The 18,171-nt window shown below is 51.1% G+C and overlaps 2 protein-coding genes across 7 annotated transcripts in view; one reads left to right on the top strand and one right to left on the bottom strand.

Annotated features, from left to right (window-relative positions):
- The window catches only part of LAMB3 (laminin subunit beta 3), a 58,075-nt gene extending 54,532 nt beyond the window's left edge, over positions 1–3,543 (top strand). For all 3 annotated transcript variants that reach the window (XM_036015752.1, XM_036015753.1, XM_036015751.1), the window contains 2 exons: positions 178–331; positions 3,018–3,543. In XM_036015752.1, the coding sequence (XP_035871645.1) occupies positions 178–331; positions 3,018–3,154 (291 nt within the window). In that variant the 3' untranslated portion in view covers positions 3,155–3,543. The remainder of the gene's footprint in view (positions 1–177; positions 332–3,017) is intronic.
- An 867-nt stretch (positions 3,544–4,410) lies between these two features.
- CAMK1G (calcium/calmodulin dependent protein kinase IG) overlaps positions 4,411–18,171 on the bottom strand; it is a 28,702-nt gene continuing 14,941 nt past the window's right edge. For 2 of the 4 annotated variants that reach the window (XM_028530735.2, XM_036015756.1), the window contains exons 3-13: positions 17,953–18,081; positions 15,148–15,222; positions 12,617–12,755; positions 11,831–11,954; positions 10,390–10,465; positions 9,271–9,383; positions 8,423–8,501; positions 6,812–6,899; positions 6,136–6,560; positions 5,479–5,606; positions 4,411–5,325 (exon numbers count right to left, since the gene is read on the bottom strand). In XM_028530735.2, coding sequence (XP_028386536.1) covers positions 5,516–5,606; positions 6,136–6,560; positions 6,812–6,899; positions 8,423–8,501; positions 9,271–9,383; positions 10,390–10,465; positions 11,831–11,954; positions 12,617–12,755; positions 15,148–15,222; positions 17,953–18,081 — 1,339 coding nt within the window. In that variant the 3' untranslated portion in view covers positions 4,411–5,325; positions 5,479–5,515. Of the gene's footprint in view, positions 5,326–5,478; positions 5,607–5,629; positions 6,561–6,811; positions 6,900–8,422; positions 8,502–9,270; positions 9,384–10,389; positions 10,466–11,830; positions 11,955–12,616; positions 12,756–15,147; positions 15,223–17,952; positions 18,082–18,171 lie in introns of those variants that run through there. The other 2 variants (XM_036015754.1, XM_036015755.1) reach the window with 2 other exon arrangements.

Raw genomic sequence — 18,171 nt, 5'->3', positions numbered from 1 at the left:
GTACAGTTTGTGGCCTAGGAGGGTTTTTTTTCTAATAGGCGAGACCACTTCATGGGGACATTAGGAGGCACCTCATCCCTCGGTACTGATTTGGGTGACGTCAAGTGCTCCAGCCACAGGTCTTTAGGAATCTGGATGATGATGATGGTGACAGAGACCGTTCTACCTTTTTTTCAGGGATTTGAGAGAATAAAGCAAAAATACGCCGAGCTGAAGGAACGGATGAGCCAGAGCCCCATGCTGGGGGAGCAGGGCAGCCGGATCCTGAGTGTCAAGACGGAGGCAGAGGAGCTGTTTGGGGAGACCATGGAGATGATGGACAGGATGAGAGGTGAGGGGATGGTTCGGGGCATCCCTGAAGGCTGGGCCCAGCCCAGCGCTTCTGAGGCTCAGTCGTGCTGGGACAGCAGGGCTAAGGGAGCGAGGCCAGCTGGGGTCTCGGAGCACCTTGTGAGTACGGGCAATGATGGTGAGGCTGTGGGGAATGTAGAGGTGTTTACAAGACATGGCCTGTTTTCAAAAAGCTCGAGATCTAGATGTGGCCCATTTTCCTAGAGTCTCTGAGATGCGCGACCCTGTGTTTAGCAGCATAAGGGGGCCTGTGATAGGGGCCCAAATGGCAAGAGGCCAAAGAGAAATGCTCAGTGAAGGGAATGTTCAGAAAAAATGAGATTAGATGTGGACTTGAAGGATGTGTAGACCTGGGAGAGGCTGGGAAGAAGGAGAGGGATCTCAAGACGGTGAGTGGGGAGGATGAGGCACATTTTGAAAATGGGGCAGGAGCACCCAGCTGGAGAGGAGGGCGGAGGAGGGTCAGAAGGGGATGGAGAGAAGGAGCAGGGGTTGGCGTGGCTGGTCTGCGCACCTGGCCTCCCTGCCAGTGGGAGGGAGGCTCAGCCCCAGAGGGGCCACCCGAGGGTTTCAAATGTGGCAGACACTTAACGAAAGATTTCCAAAGGGTTCCGAGTGTCTCAGAAAGGAGAACAGCGATGTCCAGGACCCAGGCTCGATCTCTAAGGTGTCAAGAGGATGGAACAATTGCACTGATGTGCCAGAGAATGCCTCAGGCAGAGTTTCTGTGAAGCTCAGAGAAAGAGGCAACGATCTGTTTGGCTGACTGGGTGGATCCCATAGAGAAGGTCAGGCTGTTGAGTGAACAGTGAGCAGGTGTGAGGTGGTGGCCAGCCAGACCTGAAGGAATTCCTCTCAGATGAGGGGAATTGACCTTGACGGAGGAGCCCAGGGGCTGCTGGGTCAGTGGGTGAAGATAAGCATATGCTTCTCAAATCTTTACAACAGCTAGTTAATACACTAGAGAAGAGAACCGGTGTTCTAAGGCACTCTCGGAAATCTAAAAGGTGGGCTGAAACACTATGAAACTAAGTGAGGAGAGACGCTATCTTCCACGCTGGCCTCATCTGGGCCAGAAGCCGGCAGCGCAGCTCAGCCGAGGTCTGGCCTCTCAGTGGCTGCTGCGGCAGGGACACTTCCACACCAGCAAGCAACAGGCAGATCTGAGTTGTTACTCAAAACTGAAAATGACTCCAAGTCATTTTCAGAGTTTCGAGTAACTGTAAGCTGAATAAAAGTTAGCAGTATCTTGTTATTGCCAGAGAGCAGATAAAATACAAAGCAGCCAGGATAAGGGAGTAATGGCTCAGGGGTGATATTAAAAATATTTAGAAATCTCTGTGCCATGCACTGACCAACCGGCCAAAGCTCAGGTTGTGGCACTGGAACGGCCACTTACCTGCTTGCAGGAATTTACTTCTAACTGAGAATTATGGGGGTGATCCTGCATAGGGGGTTCTCAGGGTGGAGACCAGGGACAGAACAGCAGCTGTTAAAAGTTCAATAGTTTATCAACGCATAGGCCCAAATGGGTACCCACTGGCTGAATGGCAGCCCAGTACTAACCCTGTTACACTCCATTGACAGCATCATGTCCCTGGGGAGGACCGGTGTTCAGTGGCGGCTGCTGCACCTTCAGAAGGGATATCGACAAACCAAAAGTCCGGGGGAGAGTGACCAGGGTTGGGAGGGCTTAGTGATCACATCAAATACGGAAGAGATGAAGCGCTTAAGGAGGTTTCATCTGGAGAAGATGAGCCTCAGGCTTTTGAAGGACTGTAGTGTGGGAGACAGAGCAAATCTAGCCCCATACCCCCAGGAGACAGACGCAACAATCAAACAGGAAGGGTCTGATTCTGGCTTAATGAGAGGACTTTTCTCTTTTCTTTTCTTTTCTTTTCTTTTCTTTTCTTTTCTTTCCTTTTCTTTTCTCTTTTCTTGTTTTTGTTTCTTATCTTTTCTTTTCTCTTTTCTTGTTTTTTTCTTTTCTTTTCATCTTTTCTTTTTTCTTTTCTTTCTTTCTTGTCTTTTCTCCCTCCCTCCCTCCCTCCCTTCCTTCCCTTGAGCTGCCTAAACTTGGAGCCTTGTGAGGCAGTGCACTCCTTCCCTATTCCTGGAAAAGCTCAGGCTGAGGCTGGGACCCAGCTCTTATGAATGCGGTAGAGGGGTCTCCCGCCCCACGTGCCAGGAGGGACAGGCTGGATAAGGCCACAGGCTTGTGGTAGGCTTTAGAATATCTGTGGCATTTTGGGGAGGAAGAGTGGGGAGGCACTCTGGTCACTCAGCCAGCTCTTCGCCATGGTGTCCCCCTGAGGATCGCTGGTGGGATGGCAGCCGTCCAGGGCCAGCAGCAGTGGGCTACTAATCTTGGTGCCAGTGGCTGCCCTCATTAGCCTGGGACAACTGAGGGAGCTTAGAGCAGAGGAGAAGGGTAGGGGCCATGGGATAATTGGGATGAGGGCTTCCAGGGCTTGGCTTCTGGCATGTGTGAATGGGATTGGGCTGGAGGAGTGTGGGGCTGGAGAGGGCTGCCCTTGAGGGGGATCCCCCAGAGGTGATTCCTCCTGCGGGTGCTGTCTCCAGGCGGCGGGAGGAGAAGGTTGGGTTGGGAGTCTTTGGGGACTCACCAGCCCCACTTCTTCCCCTGCCGTTCCATCTGCCCTCAGACATGGAGTCGGAGCTGCTGAGGGGGAGCCAGGCCATCGTCCTTCGCTCAGCGGACCTGACAGGGCTGGAGAAGCACGTGGAGCAGATCCGCGACCACATCAATGAGCGGGTGCTCTACTACGCCACCTGCAAGTGATGCTCCGCTGCCAGCTCCCTGGGCCCACACACCTGCCCCCTTCGCTTTGGGGGACAGACTGGTTTGGAACGCTTTCCAGCTCCTTTTATGCAGCCAAAAGCACCTCCTGGACCGCCCCTGGTGTGCAGCTAGTAAGGCTACTCTGGGCCACAGCTGAGCCTGAGCTGATGGGACAACCACATGTGAGGGACAAGGGATGGCAGAGGTGAGCCATGTCATTGTGACCGGAAGCTCTGAAGCGGAGGAAGCTTGGCTGGGCAGTGTCCTCGCTCTGTGTTCTCCACTGAGGCTGAATCCGGACCAACACAAAACGTAACCCAAATGATATACAAGCAAAAACGCCCAATAAAAGTCTTTGGAAAGGATCCTGGAGGTTCAAAGAGGGAAAATCCTGTGTCTTCTATTAAGCAAACCTTTATCACTTGTTTCTGTCTCCCAAGGCCTGGTGGTGCAGGAAACGTAGGCTGCCCCACTCTGCTCAGTCCAGCTTGCTCATCAGCCCGACTTGGGGAGACGGGGCCCCTCTGCCCAGGACCTGATGGGTTCCATCCGGGAGGGATTAGAGCAGCGGTTTCACCTTTGAACGATGATCTAGTTTCATATTTACAGACAAGGAACTAGAAATCCAGAGAAGGGAAGCAAGGTGCCCAGACTCACACAGGTTCCGGAAACAGGACTAACACCAGAACCAGTGTGTTTTGGGTTCTCAAAGAGAAGTTGTAATGGATGTGTATTTGTGTGCGTGTTTGGGAGGTGGATATGGAAATGGCATGAGCATTTGTGTGCGGCCACAGCCCAGGCACTGTGCGAGGCACTTATCCACATGAACGTCTCAATCACTATCGCTCACTTTTTGACACTGGGCGGGACACATGCTCTGTGGTATTTCATGATGTAGGTGGCACTGTTGTCCTCATCTGACAAGTGAGGAAACCAAGGTGGCCCAAAGGGTTACATGACTTCCCCCAGGTCACCAGTGTGGCAGGGCAGGGCTGGGCCTCAACTTCATGCTCATCTAATACCAATCAGTAGGAGAATGGACGCTGGAGCTGGACCACCTGGGCTCCAGGAGGTCACGTGAGGAGTAAATGGGTCAGAATGTGTAGCTCGTCCCTGGGTGCCTGGCGTCCCACGTGCACCCTTCCACGTCTGCTAGATTCTACCTGGCCTTGAGCTCTCCATACACTTTCTGTTCCACACATGCTCACAAGTCCCTGAGCTGCTTCTGACCGCGAGAAGAACCAAATGAAGCCTCATAGAGAAAAATATGTCCATTTTACTGAGCACAACACTGAGCATGAAGCTGGTGTGAGAGGTCAGGTGGCAAGAAAACTGCGGAGGGGCGAGAATGATGCACCTGACTTTCAGGAAGAGAGAGGGGAGCAGAGGCAGGATTAGAATTACTGCTGAAATGAGAACAGTCAGCTCCCAATTTTTCCTTAATTGGGCGTGTGTGGAGGGCATCTGGCCAGGATCCTAACTCCTTACAGTACTTAGCCTCAGATTTCTAACTTTTTCTTCTGGGGGGGTGTGGCACCACCTTTGGACAGGGGCAGGGCGGGAGGAGGCTCAGAAGTGGGCCAGGGTACGCTGGTGGGAGCTTGGCACAGTTGGGAGCTAATCCTGGAGTGAAGGATTCAAATTTTGGGAGCTCACAGGCAGATCGTGGAGCTGCCTGTCATTCATGCAGATGGGCAGACAACTACACTGATGGGCCAGTCCATTCTGGCTGTGAGGACGGAGGCCTGAGAGGCAGAAACGAGTATGTGCTGAGCAAGGAGTCTGGGCCGATGCTCCTTATGGCTTTGCTCTGAAGGTGACACAGCCTGGCCAGCCTGTTAAGCTTTTCACGACAAACAACACAGACCTGGGGAGGGGCTATCTACGCACACTGCACGGACCACGGCACGTAGGGTGTGGGGCGCAGAGCAGGCGGGTCAGGGAGATCTGGAGGCCAGCAGACGCCACTCCTCCTGCCTGCAGCTTCTGAGAGACCTCTGCCCCTGGAGGCTCACGCCGGGGCCTCTGGTGAGGGTCTGCCCCAGGCGGCAGCAGTTGGCTGCTTCTCATCAGAGACTGTCCCCGCCAGGCCCTGCTCCACTTGCTCCCCTTCCTCCTGCTGCACGGTAGACCCCAGGTTCTGAAGGGCAGAGACGAGCTGACAGTTTCTCCTGCAGAGGAAAGGGCTTCAGGTTGGGGTGGGGCCGCCACCTCTGGCACCCCTGTGACCCCATCATTCAGACTCTGGGATGGGGCTTTTCTTCTGGGACAGAAGCTCCCCCACCAGGTTCCCACCCTGGCCCTCCTGTGTCTAGTCCCCTCACCTGAAAATTGCAGTGACACAGGCACGGCCCCCAGAGATCACATGATGAGACAGACTCCGGTCTGCCCCGCCCTGCAGTGGGAGCTGCCGCTGGCTTTGACTGGCACCATGACCTCGGACTTGAAGTTCCTGGAAAGGAAATGCAGGCTATGACGTATTTGAGGGAGGAAGAAGAGCCCAGGTAGTTTTCAGCCCTTCCTTCATGAGGTTCAGAAAGTACAAGCACTTGCAGAAAAGACGCACAAGACAACCAAACCCCTTTCCACCCCCCAAAACACAGAGGCCCTGGAAGCTCCAGGAATCTACTGTTCACCATTCACATGTACCCGGTTTTCTGCAGGCATTTATCTCTCCTGCTGCTTCAGTAAACTTTAACAGTACCTCGGTGAGGCAGCCTGAGCAGGTCCACATAATTCAATTAACCCCTTTTACAGGTGAGCAAAATAGAAAGAGAGCTTAACTGGTGGTCAACCATCACATAGCTAGTGGGCAGTAAGGACAGCATTTCCCTTGGCCCCTCATCCAGAGCTCTTCCCGCCCTTTGGGGTTTCCTCGAGTGGGAAACATCCTTTGGTCAATGTATTTTAGCTTTTGCCTGAGTTCTTTCAGACCCAGGCTGAGCAGGGCTGGGCCTCTGTCTTCGAGGGAAAGTACGTACTGTTTTTTGTTGGCCTTTTTGAAGAGTGTGGGCTCGGAGCAGTAGCAGGACTTCCCTTTGCTCCCGATGCTCAGGCAGCTGGAGCAGCAGCCACAGGGCCCGACGGCGAGGGGCCCCTGCTGCATGGGCACCAGGCTGCTGCTGATGCGGAGGGACCCATTGACCAGGCAGTTGAGGGACTTGGGGCCTGGGGTGGCGGGCCGGGGGCTGTGCTGGCAGGGTAGCCGGGTCAGGGCAGGGAGTGCCGCCCTCTGGTCCAGGGCGGGGGCCTCAGTGATGGTGATCTCAGGGGAGCTGGGTCTTGAAGCTTCTGAGGCTTGATTGACGGGAGGCCTGTTCTCCACCTCTGGGCGGACGCCCGGACTGTGCAAGTTCATGTGCAGCTTCCTCATGTGGTGTACCACGGCTGCCGCATTGAAGGCTTGCTGGGGAGACACAGCACCAGCCTTGGCCATCTCCACTTTCAGAGGGTCACAGAGCTCAAGCTTTCCCTCTGCTCTGTGGCCTCTTGAAACCAAGGTGCCTGCTTCTCCTCCCAGAGGGGGCCCAGGGAATGCCAGCATCTGCTAGGAAGCCCCAAGGGAAGCCCCAAGGAAAGCCCCTCCATCATCCCCTGCCCCAGCCCAGCCTCCAGGGCCCCAGAACAGCCTGGCACCTCCCAGAGAGGACAACTTACCCTCCATTTGCTTTTGGCAAAGTTCTTCTGGATCTGAAGGCTGACTGATGGGTAGATGTCCCGGTGGAGGGCTGTGTTTCCGTTAATCCTGTGGATGCAGAGGGGACACCTGGATAGTAGTTGGCTATGGGACTCAACCAGGAGTGGGCAGGGGACTGTGCAGGTGGGTCCAGGTCAAGGCAAACGGAATGCCCAAGGAGACGGGTGGCCACAGTAGGAAAGGCTGGAATCAGAGCTCCTCTGTCCCCCTGGGAAGGTCATCGGGGGCCTATGCTTTGGCAAAACCAACAGCTTATTTTAGAGCAGGGTCAGCAGATTCTGGTGTGTAGCCCAAATCTGCCTATTGCCTGCTTTTGTAAATAAGGCCTTTCTGGGACACGCCCGTTCATTCAGGTATGGGCTGTGGCTGCTTCCATGCTACACAGGCAGATTGACTAGTTCCCACAGATGCGGTATGGCTAGCAGAGCCTGGAATATTTACTCTCTGCCTTTTTATAAAAAACAACGAAACATTTACTGAGTGTCAGAGGGCACATGGTTTGTCATTATCTGTTAGCTCAGAACCCATCTCCTCCCGGAAGCCTTCTTCAGTGAGGCCACCCAGTATAGGTTACCCTTTTCGTGTCCCCTCAGTCCTTTAGTCACTTGTCTCTAAGTGTTCCTCAGACATTTGCCACATGCACAGTACTTGCTAGGTACTGAGGAGCCCGGAGAAGTATCATAGCAGATGGGGTCCTGATCCCTAGGGCTGACAGTGCAGGGGTGGAGCGTTGCTTCAGGCCGTGAACCAGAGCAATCCACGGGAAGCTCTGTAATTGACAGTGAGAGGTGAGGAGGCCTGCCCGGACCGCGGGAGCTGAGGCTGCAGGAAGGGACGGAGACTATTCTGGATCCTGAAAGAGGCTACATCCAAGGCAGGTGGAGGGCATTCTAGGTGGTGAAAATGGCATAACCCGAGGAATAATTGGAAACAATTTGGTGTATGGGGTAGGGGAAGGCAGGGAGAGGAGTACAGATCTTAGGCATTTCTGGAACAGAGGTGCGTTGGGAATCCTGGGAAATAAAGTTGGAGGCCAGGCCACATTAGGGAATACCTGGAAAGACAAAGGAATCTGGGCTTGCTGCGGCAGGAAATAGGGAGCTATTGTAAATTCTCGAGCAGGCGTGTAGCAAGAAAAAAGGAAGTGTTTCAGGACTTTACTTACCTACTTTATGAATTGTGATTTTCCCAGGTCACTTCATATGGAACAGGTTTTGACCCCAAAGAGAGTAAAATGATTCTCTTAATAACAGGCCAGAGCTGCCTGTGCCTGGGTGCCTCTTGAGTAGTGAGTACTGAGTATTCTCCAGTGCTGATGACAGCACCCTGCTGCCTCTACCTTCTGCACTTGACCAGGTGACCCGGTTGCCACCCTTGGGTCAGAACCCACTTAATTAAATGCTGTTTGCATCTCTAGCTGGGCCAGGTGAACACTTCTATGCTCTGTGAATGCCACAAGAGTAAACAGCTTAGGGCAAGCAGACTCCAGGGAAACACATCTTGTGAACAGGTCAGTGTGACATTTGGGGAGCCACTGGCTGGGGCTAGGAGCCACCCCATCCCTCACTCACCAGGGGTGCCTCAAGGCCTTCTCGCAGGTGTACCGCTCATTTGGGTCCTTCTCCAGCAAGTGGCAAATAAAATCCTTGGCTAAGAGGAGCAATCAAAGACATAGCATCTTAGGACCAGATTTCATGACTGATGGAAATTCACTTCCGGGCTGGTGGGTGGCAGTGAATACATCTTTTAGCTAATCTTCCAAAGAGGCAATTTAAAGAGTCTTAAAAGGAGAAAAAAGAAATCCAAACCACCTAACAACAACCCACCATAAAGAACTAAAGAGAGGCTCTACTCAGCCTCACCCACATAGCATTGCACATATATCTCCCGTCACGAGGCACCAACATGCCTGCAAGCCACGTGAGTGTGCGCTTGCCCCATTCAGGGGCCTGCACCTGCACGTGGGCACACATGTGACTGCTGGCTTTCTCCAGCTCTGATCTCTATTTAACGGGCACAATGACACGCAACGATTGCCTGCCCACACACCGAGGTGTGGCATGGTCTCGGTCTCGGTGTAAAAGTTAAAACTTGGCCTTGGTACTTGCCATTCCCGCTGGAAGATTCCCCCCTTCCTGGTCCTGCCCTCCTGGCCCCTCATCTGAACTATTTCCCCTGCTTTTACCAGGCAGACCATGCCTCTGTCTCTAGGAAAACAAAAGCATGAACCTTAGATACAAATAATTTATTTGGCCTCTGAACCACATGAAGATTTCTCTGCTCTCCTTGGCAGCCTGTTGTCTGTCAGGTTCCCCAGGGACTTTCAAGAGCCAGGACTGTCATCCTTTGTTAAGGTCTTTTCTCTTGGCAGCCTCTGCCTGGAGCCTGTTATCTTGTCCTTCACACCCACTGGTCTTACCTGACTCAGAAATGTCATCCCAGAATGGGGACTCAAACTCAAAGTAGCCCTCCTTGATCTTCTCAAAGAGCTTAGACTCAGTTTCTTCATAGAAAGGAGGATACCCACACAACCTGCAGTGGAACAAGAAGGGCCATGCTGCTGACCGACCCCTCCCTCCCTAGTTCAGCCCCTCCCTAGGCCAGCCCCTCCCTCTGCCCAGCCTCTGCCCTCTGCCCAGCCCCCCACAGGGTCCACAAACAGGCAGCAAGGTGCCCCACCAGCAGTATGGCCAGGATGTGGACCTGCCTCTGATTCACACACAGTGCAGGTCCCATCAGGTGTTAATGTGGGAGCCAAAGCTTGGAGCAGGCAGCCTTGGACGGCCTCTTTGGACATTTTAAGAAGGGTGGTAGAATGGCCACTTGAGCATAAGTGTCATGAGGGATTTTTGAAGACTGTTTTGTTCTTTATGTATTTAGTACCCAAACTAGTGATTGGCACAGGGTAGACAGCCAATGAATATTTATTCACTGAGTGAATGAGTGAGAGTAGTTATTTGACATAAGTTAAGTACATAGAGACCTGAATCCACACAAAGTGGTAAATAACTAACAGTAGAATGTTTTTCTAAGAGCAGAGTTTGCTATAGAGGAGGAGGGATGGGGGGGAAGGGGAGATGAGCAGGTTTGGAAAGGAGAGCCTGAGAAGACGTGGAGAGGAGCGAGGACCATGTTCATCCAGGCCATTGTTTGGTCTCAAAATGACACCACCAGGAGAAAAATCTGAGATGTGCACATTGTGCCCGCTTGGCTTCCGGGCTTTGGCCTCTCCCCTTTTCACTGCTCGTTCCGCAGAGGGGAACTCAGCACATGCAGTAAGCAAATGGGGTGGAGGTGAAGGAGGGCAAACTACCATGTAGCTGGACAGTGGGTTCACGTTGAGCTCTGTTTTTATAACCTGGTGGAGATCAGGACAGGTGGAGCTGTGTGCATAGGTGTGTGTGTGTGTGCACACATGTACATACACATGCTTGGGAGAGGGATGCTGCTTGAGGAGCTGACACAGGGGAGGGAAGAAGAAAGGGCGAGCAGGTTCTGAGATTTTCCAGGCACTGAGCCAAGGACATCTTCTACTCACAATATATAAGTGATGACGCCAATGGACCAGCAATCCACAGCCTTGCTGTAAGGTTTCTGGGCCAATACTTCTGGAGCTGCAAACCAAAGGCAGAGTCATGGCTGGGTAAGATGTGGGGGCTGAGGGTTGGGGGCTGAAGGTCAGGAAGAGGCTTGGAGGAGAGGACTTATGGTGGCCCTCTCCTGGGCCACTTCTCCTGGGATGATGTTGCTTCTGTAAGTCTGAACATTCCCTTAGGGCAGGGATTGTGTCTCTCCCATCACACTAGAAGGTCCCATGACAGGGTCTATGACTCCCTGATCAGACTGGAGATCTCCAGAGCTATGTCTTTCTGAAGGCAGGCCCCAGGTCTCTCCACTCAGACGGGGCATCTGCTGGGTGGGAGCTCTGTGTCCCCCTTCAGATGGGGAAACCTGCAAGTTAGGGACAGTCTCTTTCTCGCTAGACCAGGATCTCCATGACGATGGAGTCTGAGTCTTCCTGGTTAAGGGAGGAGCTCGCAGAGGGCAGGCTGCACCTGTCCCATCAGCCTCTGGTAGCTCCAAGGGCAGGGCTTAGTCTGCCCGATAAGATCACGAGCTCTATGAGGGAACGAGCTCTGTCTTCCACTGACTGGGAGCTCTGGGGCAGTAGAGAACCATTGTCAGTATTTATCACAGACACCAGGGCTTTGTGTCCAGTGGGACCAAACACGTAATGGTAAGTGACCAACCTCTCTGTTGGGGAGAGAGCTGATTCCCTCTATTGAGTGAGGGTTCTACTTCCCACTTCCTACCCCTAACCCAGTAAGGACTGGCTAAGAGGGGAGGGGCAGGAGTGGACTCTCTGAGTCTCGGTTTCCTCCCCCATGGATCTCAGGAATACTCTCGCGGGGGATCTTGCCTGCTCTTTTTAAGGGCCTCTGGATGCCTCCTGTTTAGGCAGGGGACCCTACCTCTGTCAGTTTCTTAGGGTGTATATTTGGGGGGCCCACATCTGGGTTCCTTGGATTCAAACTCGGCACTATGCTTCCAGGATACCAACAACAGGGGGGCTGAGGTTTCCTCTTGAGTGGGGGGAAAGGACAGAGGGCTAGTGGTCAACTGCTCAGCGGTCTAATGGTGTCTGGGTTTGTGATCTTGTCTCTTCCCCTCATCTCCCTGGAAGGACAAATGCAAGAAGTCTGTCTGTAAAAGTGAGAAGCAAAGTCTATTACTCTGGGCTGTGGGAAGGGCTCAGGGACTGTCTGTCTTTAAGATGTAGGATTTGGGGGCAGTAGGGGTAGTTTCAGAGATCAATGGATTGGCTGGCTCTGAACTTCATAAGTGAATGCTCTACTTGGATCATCCTTGAAATTGAACCCTGTCTCCTTACAACTGTGAGTAACATCTCATTCTATGAATAACATCCATGTGGTCAAATGTAGCCAACTGGCCAACCTTCCTCCTGCTCCCAGACTCACCAACATAGCCTGGGGTCCCACAGGCAGTGGACATGACTCCACTCTGTTCCATCTTGGATAGACCAAAATCTGTGATCATGATCTTAGAATTCTCTTCAGGAGTGAGGTACAGCAGGTTTTCAGGCTGTGGGGGTGGCAGGGAGAGAAGTACCAGGTAGTGTAGGATATGATCACCTGAAACATCTCTTTCCTCCCCCGGACATATAATTTCTCAGGAAGCTTTGCCCTGGGCTCCTGACTTCAAGGCCAGGCTCATCTCTCTCCCACTCTTCCCTCCTGCCTTCTTCCTGCACCCTCAACTCCTGTACCCCAGCATTCTGTATTTTGCTCATGACCTTGACTTGGCTTAGCTTTATACACTTTAATGTACTAATATCTCCTTCCTGTCATTCCCAGATACCCTAAGACTCTTTTGAAGGAATTCACCCTTCATTAATTGTCTCTGGCCTCTCTAAAGTCTGGTGCCTGCCTGGTGCAACATTGACCCTCAGTAAGTATTTGTCACATTTGAGTTTGACCGTGGCTCGGTTCAAGAAACCTGTGGATTATCTTGGTATCCAAATAGGGTGAAGCCTAGTGGAAAGTTCAGGAAAAGGCTGAGGTACAACTGAAGAATGATTGTTTGTTCATCCAAGATTTGCTCAATCTAAGGGCAGAAAGAGCTGCAGGAGGGAGCTAGCCCAGCCCTCTCATCTTACAGAGCTCAGACTGCCCACGAGCCCTGCAGCTTCCTAAGGGATCATTTCTCTGCCCTCTCCTGCCAAGCGAGGGCTCCCATCCCGGCACCTTTAAGTCTCTGTGGACGATGCCGTTCTCGTGGAGGTACTTCACCGCTGACAAGACCTGCTGGATCACCAGGCTGGCGTCCTTCTCAGTGTACACACCCCGCTCCAGGATGCGGTCAAAGAGCTCCCCACCAGAAACGCTGTGGGCACAGGGGCAAAGGCAGGTCTTTTTTCAGGTTGAAGGCATGTGAATGCAGCCATGGGGACACCTGTCTGGCAGAACAGACAGGTACATTTGGACTCTGCAGGGAGGACTAGTCACTCCCGTCTCAGAAGACCTCCTTCGGGTCCCTGGAATGATATCCCTAGGGAGTCATTTCTTTTTGGGCCAACCATTGACCTCTCCCTGGCAACATCCTTTAAAATGTAAAATGCCCGGTTAGGGTTTCACAAGAAGCCAGTAATTCCTTTCTGAGGGCACATTGCTTATGTGCCTTCTGCCCTGGCCTAGGACACGGGAAGAAAGAAATGGTGAAGGGGGAAGCGAAACTGAAACGCAGCCGAGGGCAGGTGTGCACGCGAGAAATACGCGTGTATGTCGGGAACTCTTTTTTTCATTTTGGAAAATTGGGCTACCTAAAGGTGAAATTACGGGGTGGAGTCGTAGTGGTAGCTTGAGGCTCATGTGGTATGGTATTTTAGGATTTAGGGGGGCCTTAAGATCAAGTCTGACCCCCACCTCTTGAATACCATCTACACCATTTTTGCCAAGTCTTACGGTAAGTCCTGGGGCATATCAGTGGCAGAGAGCTCACCACCTCCTAAGACAGACTGTTTTTATCTTTTGTCACCTTAATATTTCTTCTGTATCAGGAAACCCGACTCCCTGTAGTTTCTACCAGCAGACATCAATTCTACCACTGGGCCTATTAGGGGAGCCCAGATCAAAAATAACATTCTTTCGCCTTAGCTGGTGTAGATCAGTGGATTGAGTGCCAGCCTGCAAACTGAAAGGTTGCAGGTTCAATTCCTGGTCAGGGCACATGCCTGGGTTGCAGGCCAGGTCCCTAGTGGGGGGCGTGTGAGAGGCAACCACACATTGATGTTTCTCTCCCTCTCTTTCTTCCTCCCTTCCCCTCTCTAAAAATAAATAAATGAAATCTTTTTTTAAAACTTAAAAAAATAACATTCTTTCATATGAATCTTTTCCAGTATGTGCAGATGGATTGTGAAATTCTCTGGGACGCACACCCCTGGCTACTTTACCCACAAGCCAGGGGTTCCAATCCCCTTGCCACTGTCCCATGGGTGTGGATATTCATGCGTGGCAGGACCGCACACTACCAAGGAAGTCAAAATTCTCACATCAAAATGCATAACAGCCTATTCCTTTTGGTCCTGTTCTGTGCTCTGGGCTCTCCTACAGGAGCTGGGAGTCCATGAGAAAGAGACTCTTTTTGTCCACAACTATGAATTCCTGACTAGGACCCTGGGTCCTAGCGCTGGGAGGCTTGGTGGTTCTTCAGTGACTCTGGAACCTGCCCACCTTCCTGCCTCCTCTTCGTCTTCTGAATTGCTGGGTGCTAATCCTGTCAAACTGGCTTTATTAAGGTGCCACATGGTTTCTGTTCACTTGTCAGTGATGCTCTGGGCCCTCCTCCAACTTACGCCCTTGACTGCTTGCTACCGCCATTCACTGGGCCCCAGGTGAACCCAGCAGTTAATAGGCTGCTGAGGCTGAAGTTAGCTCATTACAGTCTCTGAGGAATTAGCCTGTCAGTCAAAAACACTATATCCCGCTATGCTGTGACTGCAGAGTGATGGGTGTACGTGAGTGTGTGCTTCTGTGTACTCTATAAATAGTGTGTCTCTGAGCCCAACGCTGAGTCCTCGAGAGTGCTGACCAGCCCTACGGCAGCCCCTCTCAGGCAGGACTCTTCTCCGGATGTGGCAGTGACGGGAGGCCTTTCTAATGAGGCAACATTTCAGCCCTGCACATGGACACACTTACAGTCACAGCCCGTGTCTACCTTTGGTGACTCCCTTTTGAGAAACTCTTTGTATTGAATTAAAACCTATGTACATGTGGCTTGTACTCCCACAGTGATTTTACCCTGGAGTGATCGTCAGCCTTTTCATATCCAGTTTGGTGACCACGACTGGTCCAAATGGGCTCAAGCCACGGTGCCAGAGAAGGGTTTGGGAGGCGCCTGCCATGCCAGGCATTGCCCTTTTGTTGCAGGGCGGTGGGGAGTTCCGGCCAGTCTGAGGGGAAGGGCTGGGGCAGGAGGGAGGATGGGTGGGTTGGGGTCTTAGCTACTTGCTGGCTGGTAGGAATCATTTTAACAATCGGTAACACCGTACTGGCATGTACCAATAATCTACCCTGGTTTATCCCTCTGTCCACACAGAACAAGTCCATGCCCAGAGGCAGATTGAGCCTAAAAGGATTGTCGGCATTTCAAATCCTCTTGAACCAATTCTTGATTTTGTCTTTTAATCATCACCCTGCCCTCACCACCAGTTAGCTTCCTCTAGGCCTCCATGGCCCCATGGGGCATCTGTGGAAGAAGCGGGCCACCTGCCACTTACAGCTGCATGACCAGGTAGTAGTGCGTGGCACTCTCGTAGATGTCCTCCAGGGTCACGATGTTCTCATGCTTGATCCTGGGGGAACGCAAGGGTCATGGTGAAAGGCATGTGCTTTAGGTCATCCAGACAGAGTATGCAGTCCCAGCCCAAATGGACTCTTGTTTCTATTAGAAACTTTTGAGGATAATATTTAGGAAGTCAGGGTCCCTATGAAGCCTTCCAAAAAACATAGGCAGTCACAAAAAACCCCAGAGAAAAGATTCCTAGGGTGGTATTCAGTCCATAATTTTGAATGGATAATTGATCATTGTGCTTCAGGGAACAAATGTGCCATTGTTGCTTTAGGGATCTCTTTCAAGTTTATCAAAAGAGAAAGTTAAAAGACCCGAGGGAACATTGAGGGAACATTGACCACTCGGTTAGTCTGCAATGTGGGTATCCAGGTCTCTTTCAGAAACATTGCGTGAAGAAAGGCCTTGTCATGGGTAACCATGCAGGAAGTGTGGCACAGTTATTGTTCTAGGATATTGTGAGGAGGCAGATGCTCATTTGTGGGAGAGGCAGTTCCGTGGGATGCCTTAGATCAGTGATTCTCAGTCAGGGGGCTCTTTTGTCCCTCAGGGGCACTATCTAGAGACATTTTTGATTGTCTTGACTGGGGATGGGAGAGATGCTACAGGCATTCAGTGGGTAGAGGCAGGACTGCTGCTCAACATTCTACAGTGCAGAGGACAGCCCCCAGTACAACAAAGAATTGACATGTTTTAAAATGTCAATAGTTCTGAGGTCGAGAAACTCTGTCCTAGATGACCTGTGTCTGGGATTACTCAGAGGATGAGGCAAGTAGAATAATCATATTAGCCAAGAGGCTTGGCCTTCTAATCAGCAGTCCTGTGCATGGCTGTCTAGGAGGAAAATTTCTAGGAAGTTTTACTCATGGTTGTGCATCACAGGGGTTAAGAACTCGGATGCAAAGTCTGTTGGGTCTGAGTTCAGATCTAGCTCAGGCATCTATTAACTGAGTAACACTAGCTGACTCACTCAGATCTTCTATGGCTCACTTCCCTTGTCTCTAAGGTACATCTCTCTCATAGGGTTAAATCAGGACTAAAAAAGAAACGCATATCAATGGTGTAGTAAGTGCCTGGGGAACAGCAGACACACAATTAATAGTAACTATCATCTTGAAGACATTTCTAAAAATATAGGTCTCTTGTAGCAGTGCCTGATGGATTCAATCATACATAGGAGCTGACAAAGCTAGCATTAATTTGTTGATGGTTCGCACACTGAACAAATGTTTATTGAGCTGCTTATTTCTCTGTGCTATGAGGGACTGATGGTATAATGTGATGGTAAGAAAGATGACTACGGTCCTTGCTTTCAGTGAGTCCAGAGTCCCTCTCTGCTTTCATCTCCCTGGAGCCCAGGCGTATGTCTCCAACATCCTACCAGACACCTTCCTGTAGAGATATTCAACATTCAACATACCAACCGATTTCTTTCTACTTCCTCCAAGCCTACACATCCCTTTTGTTTTCTATCCCAAGCGGTGATATTAGTGTCTCCTTAATCCCTCAATCTCAGAATCATTTTGAATGCTTTTCTCTTTTATGCTTTTACCAACCAGCCCCAAACCCAATCACTTCTTTGTCTAAAATGCTTCCCTAAACTCAGTCTTCTTGCCACCACATGGTCCTGCCACTACTTGGCTTGCATCCTCATCCCTCACCTAGGTTATTGAGAAAGTCTCCCATTCTCTAGGCTGGCATTCTCCAGGCCATCCTTCACCGTGCTTAAGAGGGGTGGCTCTACAACGTGAATCTGATTATGTGACTCCTCACTTAAAATCCTCAGCCCGAGGAATAAAGGCAACAGTCTTTATTATAACAGCCAAGATCCTTTATAATCAGGCCCCACTTGACCATTTTAGTTTCATTTCCTTTCCCTTAACAGTGTCCACTGTGAGTTCAGAGGCTTCCAACACTAACTCCTCCCTAACAGCCCTTGCACTGCCTCGATTCTTCGCTAAAGCTTATCCTATTCTTGGTCTGAATTCCCTTTGTGCATTGTCCCTCCTGCCTCCACACAATTCCGCTCATTCAAGTTCCCTCTTCTTTGAAAACCCATACTCATAAAAAAACACACATGTAGGCAAAATGAATCCCTATCTCCTTTAAACTCTGCCTTCTGTTAGTATGGTTCACATCTAATGGGAATAGAGTTTGTTATGAGTACCTCTGTCTCCCCCCCGAAAATGTGAGTGCTTGAGGGTAAGGGATTTTGTTGGCTTCCTCCCTGTGTTTCTGAAGCCTGCTACACTTTGGCACCAAAGGCGCCCCACAAGGGTTTGTTGTACGAGTCCTGCTATAAATACCAGGATTTGTTAGTGCAGCATCCATCGCGATGCTTGGGGTACTAACCCTGCATTTGATTTGGAACAAATTGAGGTTAATTTCCAAGGCTTATGCCTCTTCCTTAATTATTGATTCTTCAAGGGGTTGGCTCTCAATTGATTTTTGTTCCTTTAAGATAATTACCCTTTGGTCTATGTGCACAAACCAGTTCTGCTACCACTTGTTTCACTAGTCTATCTGCTGCCAAAAAAGAAAAAAAAATCAGCTAAGACAGCTGTCTGGCTAAATTTAGCTGACTAATCAAGTGACCCATTAGCCCAATCAAAGGGAGCAAGCCTTTTCATGCCTTTTGGTGTGAACAATCCAGCCCCAGTCCTTCTCGAAGGTAACCTGTGAAGGGAATGTGGGGATCCGAAGCTGTACCCCACCATCCCCAAGGCCCACTCACTTTTTCAGCACAGCGATCTCGTTCTCCAGGCTGCTGTCCCGGAAGGCCGGCGACTTCTTGATGCACTTCAGGGCGAAGAGCTTCCCAGTCATCCTTTGCTTCACCAGGAAAACTTCCGAAAAAGCTCCTCTGTGTAGAAGATGCCAGGACATAAGAATTAGTACTGGCTGGCTAGAGAACATTGCTGGAAGTAAAACCAAAGGGTTAATGAGTGAAGAT

The sequence above is a fragment of the Phyllostomus discolor genome, chromosome 14, assembly GCF_004126475.2.
Source record: "Phyllostomus discolor isolate MPI-MPIP mPhyDis1 chromosome 14, mPhyDis1.pri.v3, whole genome shotgun sequence".
Classification (NCBI taxonomy): Eukaryota; Metazoa; Chordata; class Mammalia; order Chiroptera; family Phyllostomidae; genus Phyllostomus; species Phyllostomus discolor.
This window is presented reverse-complemented; position numbering and strand designations above follow the sequence as displayed.